Source organism: Cynocephalus volans, chromosome 12 (genome assembly GCF_027409185.1).
Source record: "Cynocephalus volans isolate mCynVol1 chromosome 12, mCynVol1.pri, whole genome shotgun sequence".
In the NCBI taxonomy this organism is placed as follows: domain Eukaryota; kingdom Metazoa; phylum Chordata; class Mammalia; order Dermoptera; family Cynocephalidae; genus Cynocephalus; species Cynocephalus volans.
The window spans coordinates 19,280,455-19,297,413 of NC_084471.1; the positions used below are offsets into that span (position 1 = coordinate 19,280,455).

Consider the following 16,959-nt stretch of genomic DNA (forward strand, 5'->3'; position numbering starts at 1 on the left):
CCAGTAAGCAGCGTTATCAAGATTCAAATCAGTCTAGCTCTAGAGGCTGTTTCTAACCGATGTGCTACATATAGGACCTAAACAGAAGAGAGTAAGCAATCTCCAAATGTTTCTCAATATATTAAGCTTTGAAGATTATTCTGGTATTCAGTGGCTATTTTAAAGTGTATCTTTAATGTCCTGTTACCTTTTGTGCAGATTCTAAAAAAGATTAAATACTTTAATTTTAATTTGATACAGACAGGTGCTTCTGGGTATAAAGTTTTAACTTCTCCCCACCACCTTAATGATTACCAAGAGTGCTTCACTACACATAGATCTTATACACATTATAGAAAGTAGTCCTTAAAGATGCTCCCAGAATTGTGACATCAAATTTGCATCCACTGGAAGATAAATTTCGCCTACCTTCTTGAGTATATCTCCACTAATGGGAACTGGAGGAATCAGGTAAACTAAGTGGTAAAGAAGAACCAAATTACTGAAATAGAGGAAAATATTTACTTGCCCAACTTTTCTTCTCAAACATTATATATATGAGCTTGCTTTTATATAAACTTTGCCATCACCATCTCTGAATTCACTGCATAGTCCTACATCCCAGATGATTGATGCAGAGATTCCCTTAATCTCTACAGATTTCCACTTATTCTGGATTCCCTTTTTTTATTTGAACTCTGACAACCTATTAAATTATTCCTAATATCTAAAAAGCCTTCGTTTTTTAAAGAAAATTATAGCATTAAAACTTCCCTAAGAAAAGGGAATATCATCCGTCTGAAACTTCTGTAATCTGAAGCTGTAAAGACAATAGTGCTAAAATTATTAAAATCGAGTAAAGTCTACCTTTTACATTTAGCAAACCCAGCATAAAAGAGTAACATGATGTGCATGTGCATGATGGTATTATATCATCATTCCCACAATCTTACAAATTTACTACCTCAGATGAAAATAGAAGCAGCAATCAGACTTGACTTTACCAGGACAATTCCTCTACGGTAATATTTAACAGGATTGTATCTTGTCTCCAGCCTAGTATTTAAAAAGGTTCCTGTTTATTATTATTGTTTCAGTTCAACTCATGTTTGCAAATAACACTGTAGTTATTTTGAATATATTAATAAACACTGCATACTAATAATCCCTTTCCAGATAGTATTTAAAATAATTTCATGTTGGCTCTTTTATTTGAAAATAGCAAGCTATGAAAAGATCAAGAATATGTAAAGGAAAGAAAACAAAAGTACTTCACCTGGGATACATAAAGAGGGGCCAATCCCAATTTTATACTTGAAACTTTTTGCCCATGTGTATGCAAACATTTTTTTAAAGAAATTCTATATATTTTATTTGATTAAAGGAGACTCTAAAAAGGTTAACATAAGAACTACTGGTTTAAGACATTTCATTTTGAACATAAACATCCAGGGGAAGGAAATTTTTGAAATTATATTTATTAATGTTTCATTATACATATGGTATTCTCTTAGAATTGGGGGGAGGGGAAAGCCCCACTCAAGTGAGGTAACAAATGTGCCATCTTTTACAAAATTTAATTAGAACTGACAATGTTATGGTTAGTCCTTACTTCCTGAGAATTTGAACATCATTAAAGTTTTCTGTGAACTTACAACAAATGCTCACATGATTTTTATATTACAGTATGTCTGAAAAAAATTAAAATATTAACATTAATATGTTAGCAAGGAAAACCATTATTCAAAAGTATATATTAACTTAGGTGTAAATATACTGAAGCCCTGTTTTTCTGCAGTTTAATACCATTTAAATACTTAATCTTTTCAGAGATTTTATTTCAAATATATGAACTTACTATAATTTATTCAGACTGCAGTGACATTATTTTGAACTAAAGGTAAAATAATCTTACTTCTCAATAGTAGGTATGGAAGACTCAGCATGTGAACTCTGTCTAGTATTGATAAAACAATTTACACATGTGGAAATAAGCAACAGAGAACATCTGATTCTCTTCTAATCACAATTTCTATCCCTATTAAAGGGGATGTTTTTAGAGAAGTTAAAGAAACACAGAGAAAACAATATTGTTGCTGTGAAATGGCGACCAATTCGATATAATCAAATGCAAGATCATTAATATACACATTTACAATGATGAAAATATAAATTATTAATTATGCAGCATGCTTTAGGGCCATTTCTACAGTTAGTATGAATTACAAATATTAAATGCCTTTAATCCATCCGTTGTCCACAATTCTGTAAGCCATGTTTACATAATAAACAAAAATATTTCCTACATATTGTTTCTCCAACTTTTAAAAGTGAAGGTATTTATCTTGGGCTGGGAAAGTTACCCTGACCCTAACCAATGAGCACAGACAGGGCACTGTACACCCATTCCAAAAGGTAGAATTGATGAACAATGTTAGAATTACTTACAGGATTTATCCAAAGAAATGTTTAGCAGCAAGTGCAATAGAAAAATCAAGCATTTCCCAAAATGATGTTTGGATTACATTTAAAGTTTTCAACTTTTGTTTTCATTGTAAAGGTATCATTTATTACATTTTAAAAAGGCCATGATTAACTGTTAACTGACATACCTTTACAAAAATAAAGCTAGTAGCTTGCTGGGAACTAAAGTTACTCAAAATCTTTCTGTACTTTTAAAATAAGTAGGTGATTTATTTTATTAGAGCTTTATTCTCACAGTGGTAATTTTTTAAAAGACTGCACAGTGCAATTATTATTTAATCTAATGTCTTAAAATATACTTGATATAAAGGAAAAGTAGGCCTAAACCATCACCAAGATTTCAATTCATCCTAATGGAGAAGAAACCTGAGTTTGGATGTAGAAATAATTCCTTCAGTTTTTCTGATATTATACATAGTGCCTTCAAGCAGAAATGAAACTTCAAGCAGGACTCTAAGGCTTTATCTGAATTTTTTTTTTTGAGTATTAAGTAAATGTCAAATTTAAAGGAGATGTTGGAGGTTAAATGTTCTCAAAGCAATGTAAATTAGTAATAAACTGTCTCAAAGACATGAGCAGCTCTGAGTCACACAAAATTAACAACAAATGATCACCAGTTATACTGTACACAAAGGATACAAAATACATTTGTGCTGCACCTCTAGTATCAAAGCCATCTTCAGATACTACTTTTTTAAGGATATTGATATGTATGCTTCATAAATTTCAGATTCAATTTCTTTTTTTAAACATGTATTTACTGGCTGTATGTAGTATACGCATTGAATTTCCAATGACTTGAGATAAATATGGATCAAAGAGCTATGCAAATACAAATCACAAACATTCATGAACATTACAAGAGATCTGAGGTGACAGTTTAGAAATTTGGATTTGCCCTACTATAACTTCACTTCAAATACCTGTTCCTAGAAACAACGTCTTGCCTAAAGTCCAGGCAGAAATGCAACTTTAAAATCCCATTCTCAACATCTGAAAAGTAGTGCTTCTGGAAACAGAATGGACTTAACTTCAGAGCACTGCATTAAAGAGTTGCAACACCTACACATTTTCCAGAGATGAGACCCAGGAAACAATTCATCAATACCTTATAACATCCATTTCACTGGCAAAAACATTAACACAATTCTGATGATTTCCTATGGACAAAGCATACCATCAATATCATTTCACAACAGGATCAGCAGACACAGTGCTGTCGGACAGGTCTCCATTGCTTGTTTTAATTTCTTCTAGAAGCAGAAGAAAAACAATGAACATATTTATGTTCATTTTTAAAAAATGAAGTAAATAAAATTTGAGAAGAGTTACACCGCTAAATTTCAAATTAAATAAAGGATGCATCCATCAAATGTTTCTCTAACATTACTAAACCTAGTTTGTTTACTTAATTTTTTTTTTTAAATCTAGGCTAAATACTACAAATGTTTTGACTGGTTCTTAATTGAGGTGAGGAGAGAGTTCAGAATCGCATATGGGGTGGGGCTTCAAACTGCACAAGCGCCTTTCTCCTGTGGAATCTTGATACTCCCTCATCTAAGGAAGGCATGCTCCCCCATGCTGGTTCTTCTAGCTGGGCCAAGAAATCACCATTATAGTGTACCACCAACACAGACAGAAACATGGCTGTAAACTAACATCAAAATTGTCCAGAATAACTTTCCATTTGTATTTACAATTTATTTTTTAAAGCAGCTTTTTATTATGTTTGTTAGATAGAATGAATTCCTATTATTTTGTACAAAATGTCATGTGCACATATTTCATTAATAGACAAAACTATTTGACTAATGTATTCAGCAACTTTGACTACATCTCTGGGCAATCTTTAGCTGAAACAGTCTTAAAACAGAACAGTGACCTAAGCATGTGAATGATACTCATCAACCAGAAGCCTAGGGAGTTCCTTAAGAAGAATAAACCAAAGCAAGGTGTCCCGGGCCGAGCCCGTGGCGCACTTGGTAGAGTGCTGCGCTGGGAGCGCAGCGACGCTCCCGCCGCGGGTTCGGATCCTATATAGGACTGACCGGTGCACTCACTGGCTGAGTGCCGGTCACGAAAATAAAACGACAAAAAAAAAAAAAAAAAAAAAAAAAACAAAGCAAGGTGTCCCACTGCCATGAGACTGAAGGGTTTGGTGGTTTTGTTTTAATACTTTAGGCCTTAAAGCAAAATGTCCAATCCACTTGAAGAGTTTTCCCAGTCACCTGGGCTGGAGACAAAATTCTGGCATTATCAAATGCCTGAGCAGAACTTAATAACTGAATTTCTTCACAATTTTGATTATACTAACTCAAATTCTCCCAAATGGCTTTGCTAATTTATCTCAGTCTTGAAAATGAACCCACATGTAATATATACAAATTTCCATTTAATAAATACTGAGTTATCTTTAATAAATTTAAATATTTATCATTGCATAAATATCTGAGTTATCTGGAAGATAACAGCCTGAAATAATTTTTCAAGCACATGCTTATTACTTACTTCATTCATATTCTAAAAATGCCTGGATATGCCCCTAGCTAGCAAGTAATATTAGTAATATTTAATTTATGCAACATTGTCAAGAAGTAATGTAGTTCATATAAGTGTCTACCCAAATAAGTCACCTCTACTCAGTGTAAAAAAAAAAAAAAAGTATAAACATATTTTAAAATCTGACATAAAATAAGATAAAAACATCGTTTTATGAAATGTTTTATATCTTGATTTATGAAAATTTCATGAAAAACAAGAAAAAAGGAAGAGCAAACATGAAAATATAAGGGACACCTAGTTGCTGAACCTAGTTTTGCTCTTCCAAGAAACAGAAGAAGTTACATAATTTCTATGAAAAATATCTGATCCTCAGGGAAGACAATTGTTCCTAAATTTCAAATCTGAGAGAAATGTATCATGGAGACATTAAGATTGAAATTAAGCATTAAAATGTATAAATACTTTCCCACCACCTTACACAGAATACAATGAACAGAATTCTTTCCTTACTGACTCAGGTTAGTGAACATGACTGTCAGTGATTATGTATATACTGCACTCTGATTTTCCAGCGCCTGACTATGGAGGAGAGCAGAAGGCTGTTTACCACAACACTAAATAGCCCCTACGAATTTTAAGCCTCTTTAATCACCCGTCCCATCTCAGCAACATTTAGCATTCCTCCTTTATTTTGTTCCTTCTAATCTTACACAGATTGAACCATGAAAGAAAAAAACTAAGCTTCGTAAATTTTATTTAAATTAAGATGAAACTGAGTAAGGGGATAAAAGGGTTACCACAGGGTGAAATGTATAAACTATGTAAATTTCTTTTCAATTCCACACATAATCCACACAGGCTTTACTTTTTTAAAAGGCTTATTTCTAGGTCTGTTATTTTCCAAAAGGACAAGGAACCAGATAAAATGGGGCATTAGTGTCTACTATGAAAGAGATTTATCGATCTTTCCAAATTTAAGCCACTCACTGACCTTCCTTCTCTTTCTTTTCTTGGTTTTCTTCAGCCGCAGTCTTGTCTGCTCTGAAGAAAATTCTTGCACTGCTTAGTGAGAAATACAGCAATTCAAATTCCTAAATAAAAAAATTTTAAATAAAAGCTGAAAATACTTATTGTAATAAAATATCAAAAATATTTGTATTTTAACATCTCTTATTATGTTAAAAAGCTCTAGTGGAAATCATAAATACAGAAACTGAACTAAGTAACCCATCCATTTTTAAGATCTGAGTCAAATGGCTTCCAAATACCATTCACTATAAAATATACTTTTTTTTTTACCACTATTCATCTCATTTGTTAATATGGGGGTTTCTGTATGGCTTCTGTTTTTCAGATATCAAAAAGCAATGGATATCAAAAAGTAAGCCAAAGCAAATTTGACTCTTATGCTCCTCTACCTGTAGATAGACATCCAGTCGCTTCTGAGTGAGATTCATGGTTTGTAGTAGCTTTTCATCTTGACCAGCTGACTGCACGTTCTGTTGCTTAGCAACTGCTCTTATCTCCTTCAAGTATTTCTCTCTAACAGACTGGAACCAGTGAAGTGAGTCAAACTCCTGGTACTGATCCAAAAGCTTTAGAATGTAAGCCACACCTGCAATTATTTAGCAAAGCCAAAGTTAAATTCTAATGAGTATAGAAGTGTATTATACTCCCTCATCAATAACTCCTAGCACTAAGCTAACCATTTAAAATTAATCCTCTTTCAAATTACACTTTACGGCATAAATTAACAATAAATTTCACAAGATGGCTTTATTCCTCCCTTAAAAAAAAAAGATATACAAGTATAGATGACCCTTGAACAATGTGGGGGATTAGGGGTTCAGACCCTCCGAGCAGTCAAAAATTCACCTAAAATTTTCCCTACATACTTAAGTAGTTAAGCACTTAAGCAGTTGGCCCTGTGGAACCCACGCATAGGAAAAGTAGGTGCTCTATTTACGTGGATCCTGCTTATGGTGGACCCATGCAGTTCAAACCTGTGTTGCTCAAGGGTTTGCTACATAAAGAACTAAAGATGTCAATTAAGAAGAAACTAAATAAATAACATAACCATGAAAATCACCTGGAGAAACATATGGCTGTAAGGATAGAGAATAAAAACTTCTACTGCTAAACAACAACTGAGGAAGCAACAGGAAACCAGAGAAACCACAAGATGCTAAAACTGTACAACCATAATAAAAACAAAGCCTAAATATTAGGTCACAGTAGACAAGTGATTAGCAATATACCAAGAGAGCACTGAATGCAGTTACAAATGATGGGAAACAAGTACTGTCTATCAGATGGCCAGCTAAAAAAACCAGTAAATGCTGCTCATGAAAAACAAATCTATAAAAAGCACATGGACCTATTCTCAAGCAAATGTTTCTAAGAATCCATTATAAGGTGAACATAATATTAATGGGAAAACAATTCCTTTAAGCTTACCCATTGCAAAGCCATCATCAGTAAAGGCAGCTCCAATTTTATTTTTTTTATTCAATTTCTCCTTGCAACTAATGGAATGCTCTACAAAGTTGAGGGTCTAAAAATATATAACAAGATATTAGAGAAACAATTGTGCTAATCTCCAGAATTTAGTTCCTAAAACAGACATTTCTCAAATGATAAATAAAATCTCTTCTAGGTTCCTATCCTTTTGGTTTGAAACATTTGTCTCTTGGTGAGCACACAATGTATACAAGTGTTTCTTAATGGCTCTTCTTTCCAAATCCTTTAAATATGGAACTCCCTCAACCTCTACTTAATCCAAGAACAATGCCTTGTATATGGTTCATTATAAAATATGCACAGTTTAGAGATGAGGACACTCAGACTTGGGAGATTTAGAGTCTTACCCAAAGTCATACACTAAGTGAATGCTGGAGTCAGAAAAGTGAGCCTGCGCTACTTCAAAGCACAAGCAGTCTTAATCATATGCATGGCAGTCCTTACTCCTGCCCACCTAATTCATTCTAAAATACCATTTCTTATCACATTCTTTGTTAAAAAGGATTAGCAGAACTTTGGCTAAAGGATGAATTCCTCAAAACAACAGTACTTCTCTAGAGAATTCAGCTCTTCCAAAATACCTTATCTAATCATATCATTTATTCAACAAAGATTTACTGAAGCTTACTATACACCAGGCATTATTAAATACTTAAGATAAAAAAAAATGATTGCCATCTAGAGTTTGCACTCTAGAGCAGCACTGTTGGCAATGACAGAAATGTTGTATATCTATACTGTCAGTACAGTTAACAACTAGTCACATGCGGCCAGTGAGCACTTGAAATGAGGCTACTGTAACTCAGGAACTGAATTTTTAATTTTATAAAATTTTAATTAACTTAAGTAGCCACTTGTGGCTATATAGAGATAGCACAGCTCTAGAGAGGAAAAAGAAAACTCTAAAAAACAATTGTGATAGTGCAGTAAGTACAATCCTATAAGAGCCTACATTAAAAACAAAATACCAAGTTTCATTTTTATTGCCTGTAGAACCTATTTGGCAATTAATCACATATTTGTGAAATATTTATCAACAGCTATTTAAATCTTTTTTAGACATCTCATTAATGTTTGTCTTTTTTTCTGGAACTAGACTGTAAACTCAAGCACAAGAACAGTGTCCTATACTTCTTTGTAGTGCTCTTAATCCACACTGTTTTCTCTATCACTAACTGAATTTTGACCGCCACACTGTCAAAAAGCAAACAAACAAACAAAAAAAAAACTCCACGCTTCCCTAAGCTCACCAATGATTTCACTGCTATTTACTATGGCTTAAATATATTGCCCTTCAAATTAAAGAAATATGGTGAGAACTCACCCTAAGTTAACTACAGTGTAACCAAATCAAACTACTTTTAGTTCAACACTATCTTGAGAAAAAGATGTTTATCAAATATGGACATTTCTGCTATATTATAATATGATATATATATATGATATAATTATGAAAAAGAATTAACAAATGTATAAAAGAAAAAGAAAATTCACAAAGAAAAAGGCTATCTATAGCCATTAGCTACTTTCATAATAATGGTTATAATATGTAAAAAGATATGTATAGATAACAATTCAGGCAGCAATATGAGAGGTTATTATTCTTGATCAAAGTTAGTTATAATAAAAAGCTATATGTTTTCAGTGATATTTAGATTTTAGAGCTATCCACTTACAAATTTAAAAAAAAACTTTATTATAGAAACTTTATTATTATTATTATTATTTTAGGGAAAAATAACTCATTGCTAACATATACTTTTCTACACTCAACTCCATTTTCCCACTGGAACGATGTTTTTACAATGCAATTTTTGAAAACTTGAACTGTATATGTTAAGGGACGCCCCAACCCCTCCTGACCTTAACATACGCATTCTGCTTCTGTACACATCGCTTGCTAAAATAAATGGGGGAATAAACAAAGTAGCATAACCAACGCCATTTTAGGCTGCTCCACCATTTTAGGCTGGAGAGTCCCTATGGGGAATCCAGGGTGGGGAGGGGCTACAGGGCTAACCTCAAAATTAGCTTATGTACCACTGGCTTGCTTGCATTGGCTAGATTGTGTCAGGCACGAAAAATTCCCGCCTAGCTAAAAATAGCTGCAAGAGGTTTCAACTCGGGGCTGCGCTTCTCGATTGGCCTGCGTAGCCCTGGCCGCCAGAAATAAACTCTTTTCCTTTTCCTATCACCTGGTTCTCATGGGCAAATTTCTTTTACCCGTCGGACATTGGCCATAACATATACTGACAGCAACTATAGATTTGGAGCAGAATACATTATATACTATAAGAAGAATAAAGCACTAAAAATTTAGTCTAGATGTTAGTATTTATTACTGAATACAGAGAAGTTATTCCTAAACAATATGCTTTTTAGGAGATGTGTTAGAAAAAAACTTCATATTGTAACAGACTACGTTAAGCAGTTAAAATGATTATATGGTATAATTCTGCACAAACATTCTACGGTATACATGCACTGGCATATTCTCAAGTAACTTTAAAAATACCAGGACTTCTCTGGCAGTTATTAACAAATAAGAACCTATCTTTTAACTTATAAATAAGTCTCCTTCAACATAGCTAGTAAGTAAACATTCTAGGTCATATTCACTGAGATCACATTCAATCTTATCTACAACCAGAAAGTCAATGGTCTGTGTGCATTTCATGTTACAAACAAACCAGATCTACTTATTAACACTCTTTTTTTTTAGGTTCTGAAAATACTCACCAGAGGGGGAACAATGATATAGAAATTTCGGAGATGTATATTCTTTGGCCTTCGAAATTCTGGAGCAAAAACATCTACAAGCATTTTGAAATATTCTGTGCCTTCAGCAGAATTCCGTGTGTGATTACTGAGGACTGAATCCAAATGCCTTAAAAGCAAAAAATTTACTTGGTTCCTTTCTCAAAAGAAGACGTGGCTTTTAAAAAACCCATCTACCATTAGGCTAGGTAAGAACACTCAAAAGCAGGAAATATTACAAGACATTTCTAAATAAATTTCCTTAAAGTTCAGAATGAACTCATTTTCTTTTGGACAGATACTGAATAATAATCCTTAATTAACTTAGTCCCTAAAATAGAATATGTACAGCATCTTGGGACGTACAATAACAGAGTTCTGTACTTCTTTTTCCCACAATAAGCCCTGTAAAACCCCATTTCATTGTAAATAAAGGGCTCTTCATCTTAATCTCTTCACTAATGCTTCTTTTACACCTCCTTACCATAACTTAAACCTGGCCCTCTTTCACGGTTAGCTTCCCTCTCAACCTTCAGAAACATTAGCTGCTTTTTCTCCTGCATTCCTCAAGTGTAGCTACAACTTTCGAATGATTATTCCTCCACCACTGGAAGGTAGAAATCTCTCCTTCAAGACTCACATAGTCCAACTATATCCAACTACCCAACTCCTCCTTCCTGAAAGCAGACATCTACTAACCTTTTAACCATTGCCCTACATTTATTACCTTAGACTAGATAATGCTGCAGTTCTAGTCCATTGTCTATGTGGATAATCTACTCATTATCATGACCCTTCAACTCCTTGACTTTGCCTGCTATGACCTTTCCTTCACTTAATGTCAACCACCCACTCCCTTGCACAAATTAGCAGTTTAGACCTTGCAATTAGCAGTCAGCTTTTCCCTAGAGGGCTCAGAAGACATAATCCCAATCTCTGATTCCTTAAACTGCTTTAAAATATTTTTTAAATGGTCACCAATTTTGAGTAAATGACATCATTTAACAGGAGGTAAAGGTCCAATTTTCTTATATACAAGCCACAAAACAGTTTAATCATTTTTCAGGCACATGACTTCAAATGGCTGATTAATTGTACATGGCTTATGTAAACCTGGCAAAGAAATAAGCTATCTAATGGGATACTCCAGAGCAAAGCTCCTCTTTTGGGGCCTTATTCTCATAAAAATGCACATACACATTTCCCAGCATATTTTCTTTTCTATTTTAAAACATTTCAAGCCTATCAAAAAATGAAAATATACAGTATGACAACATATACCCTTCAACTAGATTCATCACTTATTAACATTCTGCCACATTTGTTTTCCCTATTTAATAAAACATTTGAAAATTGCAGGCCTCATGTCAGTCTGTAAATACTTTAGCATGAATCTAAGAACTAAAACATTTTCCTGCAAAGCCACAAAATATTACACCCAAGAATAAAATACAGGCTCGCCAGTTAGCTCAGATGGCTATAGAGTGTGGTGTTATAACACCAAGATCAAGGATTCAGATCCCTGTACTGGCAAGCTGCCAAAAATAAATAAATAAATAATAATATACGATATTATCTAATATACAATCTACATTTGAAAGTCCCCAATTATTCCCCAAATTTCCTTTACAGCTATTTTCTTCCCTATCTAGGATATGATTACGGATCACCCATTATTCTTTTTGATATTCATATTGTCTCCACTTGGTCCAGGGGTGCCTCTTCATGCCTGATTGAATAAACTGTCATAATTATTAATAATAAAACCTATTGTTTTCTAAATAAATTCTTAACAATTCTGCATGCCTCTCTCAAGTTATGTTATGTTACAAAATCACTACTGACTCAAGTCTATAGACCTGCACTATCCAATGAGATAGCCATTCGCTATCTTATTTAATAATTTAAATTTTAAATTAAAATGAAATAAAATTTAAAATCCAGTTCCCCCATCCCATTCACCATGTTTCAAGTGTTCATCAGCCATATATGACAGTGGCTACTATACTGGACAGTGCTGCTCTAGGTTACAGGAAAGGAAGGACAGGCATTCTAGAACAGTGTTGGTAAACAGAAGTAAAATGAGCTTCATGAATGAGATATTTGGCATTCCTTTTCCTATATTAAATCCTTAAGATTAGTTGTCTTCTTTACACTTCAACACATCTCTATTTGGGCCAGCCACACTGCAGGTGCTTGAGGGCCACATGTGGCTAGTTAGTGGTTACTATATTGGATAGTATGTTCTAGAAGATCCCTTTTTAGTGAAATTTGAAAGATCTTAGAATACTGTAGCTATAAAAAAAATTATATTTCATAAACTGAGATCATAATTAGTATAATAAAAACACTGGCATGTAAATTATATATTACTCTCTAGTCTTCTCTTTAATGTTTTACATAAATACACTTTTTTAAATCTCCAAATTTACATTATTCCAAGATTACATTACCTTGCTGCTTTTAATGTTTCTTCCGCAAGACCTTCTTCTTTTACTAGTTCTTCAAAATTTACAATATCTTCAAGGTCAGGCACAAATCTACATAAGAATTTGGGAAGGAATTTATTAGGGCAACTAAAGCATATGCAATTGACACAGATATGAAAGTGGTACTGTAAGACTCTAAAGTTTTCATCTACATATTTGGAAAAAGCTTTGCATTTCATTAATATTATTACTATCATCACTTTAGTTCCAAATTGAATTTTACATAAGAATAATCAAATTTTAATCCTTAAAGTCATGTGATCTTTAGATCCAGTCAAAAAATATAACGATAAAATAAATTAACTACAACCTTAAGAGAAATAAAGATTTTCAAAAGTCTGTTGCAGTCTTAAAATTTGAGGGAAAAAAAAAATCTAACTAGTAGAATTAATGGTTTTCTTCCATGTTTTATCTCAAAAGGTGTCAAGAACAAATACCTTCTCTACAATATCACTTATAACAGAGAGCGATTTAAATAACATAGTTTTTTAAATGGCATAAACAAGGCAAAAATGATGTTTGCATCCATACCTAATGGCATTGCTGCTACAATGAAGACCACCAGATCTTATCATTCGTACATAGCCCATAGCATTACCTTAAAAACCACACAAAAAAGTCAGATATTTATATAAATAACTCTAAATCCTAATAGTCAGGAATACAATTTTATACAGTAATCAACTACAAGATTTCCAGTCTTAAGTACCAAAATATTCTGGATATTTTACTTCAGTTCTTGTTCCATAAAAGTAAAATTGTTACATATTTCTGCACTTAAAATATAAACGTACATACTTAAATACATCTATACTAAACACTTCAAAATAATGTAACTTTCATGTGATAAATGAAATCCATTAAATGCTGACATTAAAATGATCAAACATTTTAAAATTACAATATCAATAATTTCTTAACTCTCACACTGTCTCTCTCTCACTCACACTCTCTCACACTCACACACACACACACACACACACACACACACACACACACACACACACACACACACACACAGAGCTGGAAGTTCTATCAAGAAATCTTTATTTGATGCCTTCTAAATTTATATCTTCCAGCCTGGACTCCTCTTCTGAACCCTAAGCTTTTTTTAGTTCAATGTCTACATCTACGTGTCTCAGAAGAATTTTAAATTTAATATGTCCAAACACACTGAGTTTAATATGTCAAACGCAAGATTTTTATCCCCAATCATACGTATTTCCTATCTCAGAATTAAGCAATCTATACTTCAATTTGCTCAGGCCTTGAAGTCATCATTGACTCCTTCCTTTCTCTAACATTTTATATCCAATTATGTTTGCTCGGCCTTAAAAATGTAGCCAGAATCCAACCACTTTCACCACCTTCACAGCTATCACCCTATTCCAAACCACCACCATCTCTTGCCTGGACCACTGCAATATGCAATAGCTTCCTAACTTGCCTCCTTCACCTTTAGCATCCTGTCACACTCCCCAATCTTTTATCTACATAACAGCTAGTGGTTTTTTAAAAACTAAGTTGGAGCATAACATGTCTCTTCTGAAAACTCTACAATGGCTTTCCATCTCAGAGTAAAATCCAAACTCTTCATGTGTTCAAGATAGCCCTGCATGATCCTGCCCCTTGCTGCTGCTCTGGTAGCATGCCCCACCACTCAGGTCTTCACTAAGTCCATTCCAGCCCCTGACTATTTCTCAAAAATCCTAAGCCCACTCAGAGCTTTGACACCTACTGTTGCCTCTGTCTCGTTTACCCTTTCCTGGATATGCTCAAGCCTATTCCCTCACATTATTTAGGTCTCTGTACAAATGTCACCTCCTGAAAGCTTTCCTTGAACATCAGTGAACAGCACTGCCCAGCCTTATTATATCTCTTTACCCAGCACTCATCACTGACATATGTAATATCTTTTTGTTTGCGTCTCCCCCCCACTGGAATGCAAAATCCGTGAGTATGGCCTCTGTCTTCTTCACTGCTCCATCCCTAGAGCCAGCATGTCCTGGCACATAGCAGGAACTCAATACACAAATGAACTGAATTGAAATTACTTCGGAGAAAGAACAGAAGAAAAGGTAAGAAGCAGTTAAGATTTCATAAGCATTACTGTAACATATGAGGGCACTTCAAAAAGTTCGTGGAAAGATTCATATTATCTTTTAATTCTACTTTTCCATGAATTTTGAAGTACCCTTGTACGTTTTAAATATATTATCTCTCTTTGTAAAAACACTACAAAGCAGGTATCATTAAATCTATTTTAAGGCCTATCCCAATATGAGAGATGATATAAAACTGCTTCTTTAATGTACGTCTTAGAAAAATCAACTATCTAGTTTCATTGCTTTCCTCCAAACTGTCGGACCAATGTGTGGCTGATCAAAATGTGAAAGGCTGGGCCAAGCCCGTGGCGTACTCGGGAGAGTGAGGCACTGGGAGCGCGGCGACTCTCCCGCCGCGGGTTCGGATCCTATATAGGAATGGCCGGTGCACTCACTGGCTGAGTACCAGTCACGAAAAAGACAAAAAAAAAAAAAAAAAAAAAAATGTGAAAGGCTAGTACAAAGCAGTGGTTAAGAGCAAAAGCTCCAAAGCCAGATTTTCTGGGTCAAATCTGGACTCTGCCATTTGTTAGCTATAAGACCTAGGTCAAATTATATAACCTCTTTGTATCTTAGTCTCTTTATCTGTTAAATTAAGCTCTGTAAGGGCAGAGACTTTGTTTACTGTCATATATATCACCAGCACCTAGAAATGTCTGTTGTCCTAAATAAACACCTGTGGAATGAATGAATGGAAATAATCCAGTGAGTTTCATGAGTTAAAATGTATAAAACACTAAGAACACACATGGCACATAGTAAGCGCTCAATAAATGTCAGTAGTTGTTATTTCAGCAGGCAGGTTATTAGTCAAAAAAACTTCTCATTTTGCTCCCAGTCTGAGATTCTTTACTCCTTTTCTCAAGATATTTAACAGACTCAAAAGCACATTATAGTGTTTCATAAGCAGAGATAAAGAATTTGTATTTTCTAAGAAGAGAATAAAGAGTAAAATGCTGGAACAAAGTGAAAAGGGTAATATTCCTCAATTATGGAATGAATCCCGGTGGTAATCAAGGTGACATTAGAAGTCAGGACATCACCAAAGAACAATTATTTTAGTGGTCATGTATTTGGTTGTGTATAAGAGGAAAAAATGACTAGCACACTAAGGCCCATAATTTAACAACTGTTACTTCTTAGGACAAAATTACACTTTCAAAAAATATAAAAATATGAAATAACAGTACAGACAGTATTCAAACGAGGCAAAAACTCTGATATTGGTTATGTAAATAAATAAGGTTTAAGCAACACTTCTCTAGAAGGACAGCTCGTAATCTGAGGTCCACAGACCCTAGCTTTAAGCACCTGGACTCCTACAGGTTATATACAAAATTGTACAGGTATGTATGTGTATATGGGCGTTAGTTCTGAGGGAATCAACACAGAATATTCATCAGATTCTCAAAAAGGGTTAAGAACCATTGCTCTAGAAGTGGTGCTGATAATACCAAGGTCAAGGGTTTGGATCCTCTTACCAGTCAGCCGCCAAAAAAAAATGCATATATATATATGACCTCAAATGTTCCCTTGAATTAAACAGTACTTATTTGACACTTCCTCATACTAAATGGTTTAAAATAAAAAATTTACGAAGGTAAAATTTTCTAAGTTTTTGTACTAAAACATAATAGAAATGTCTGATATGCAAACTAGTTAATTTATAAAACTTAAGCTAGCACTGAGTGACTTTACTCCAGAATTAAATGCTGTAACATCTTTCCCTCTAGTAAATTTCAAGCCTCTTGAGAGCAAAGGCAGCTTGCATCCCTAGCACTTAGCAAAATATTTGACATAATAAAAGCTTAATAAATGTTTGATAGATGAATGAATCAATCCCAGGAGGCATAATTTTCACAAAATATACTCAATCAGATTTTATTAACTGCTTGGTGTTAAACTCTGAAGAATATAAAACAACTTTGAACTTAAAGCTAAATAACCTTTAGGTCCCAGCAACACCACTTATTTCTCTGAATTGTTTTCATCTTTAAAACTGCAACTGCACGTTTATCTCACATGATTCTTGTGAGGACATTAATAAAGATAATGTATGTGAAAAGCTCAATGATAAAGTTGTGTTAATCTATGATTATTTTTAAATGTAGTTCTTGCTTTTA

At 33.9% G+C, this 16,959-nt stretch overlaps 1 protein-coding gene across 2 annotated transcripts in view; it reads right to left on the reverse strand.

The window, feature by feature from the left end:
* Nucleotides 1-1,441: 1,441 nt before the first annotated feature.
* Nucleotides 1,442-16,959, reverse strand: part of WASHC4 (WASH complex subunit 4) — a 60,299-nt gene continuing 44,781 nt past the window's right edge. The window contains exons 27-33 of one of the 2 annotated variants that reach the window (XM_063075524.1): nucleotides 13,263-13,329; nucleotides 12,696-12,782; nucleotides 10,225-10,372; nucleotides 7,423-7,519; nucleotides 6,384-6,580; nucleotides 5,957-6,056; nucleotides 1,442-3,713 (exon numbers count right to left, since the gene is read on the reverse strand). In XM_063075524.1, coding sequence (XP_062931594.1) covers nucleotides 3,649-3,713; nucleotides 5,957-6,056; nucleotides 6,384-6,580; nucleotides 7,423-7,519; nucleotides 10,225-10,372; nucleotides 12,696-12,782; nucleotides 13,263-13,329 — 761 coding nt within the window. In that variant the 3' untranslated portion in view covers nucleotides 1,442-3,648. Of the gene's footprint in view, nucleotides 3,717-5,956; nucleotides 6,057-6,383; nucleotides 6,581-7,422; nucleotides 7,520-10,224; nucleotides 10,373-12,695; nucleotides 12,783-13,262; nucleotides 13,330-16,959 lie in introns of both variants that reach the window. The other variant, XM_063075523.1, reaches the window with a different exon arrangement.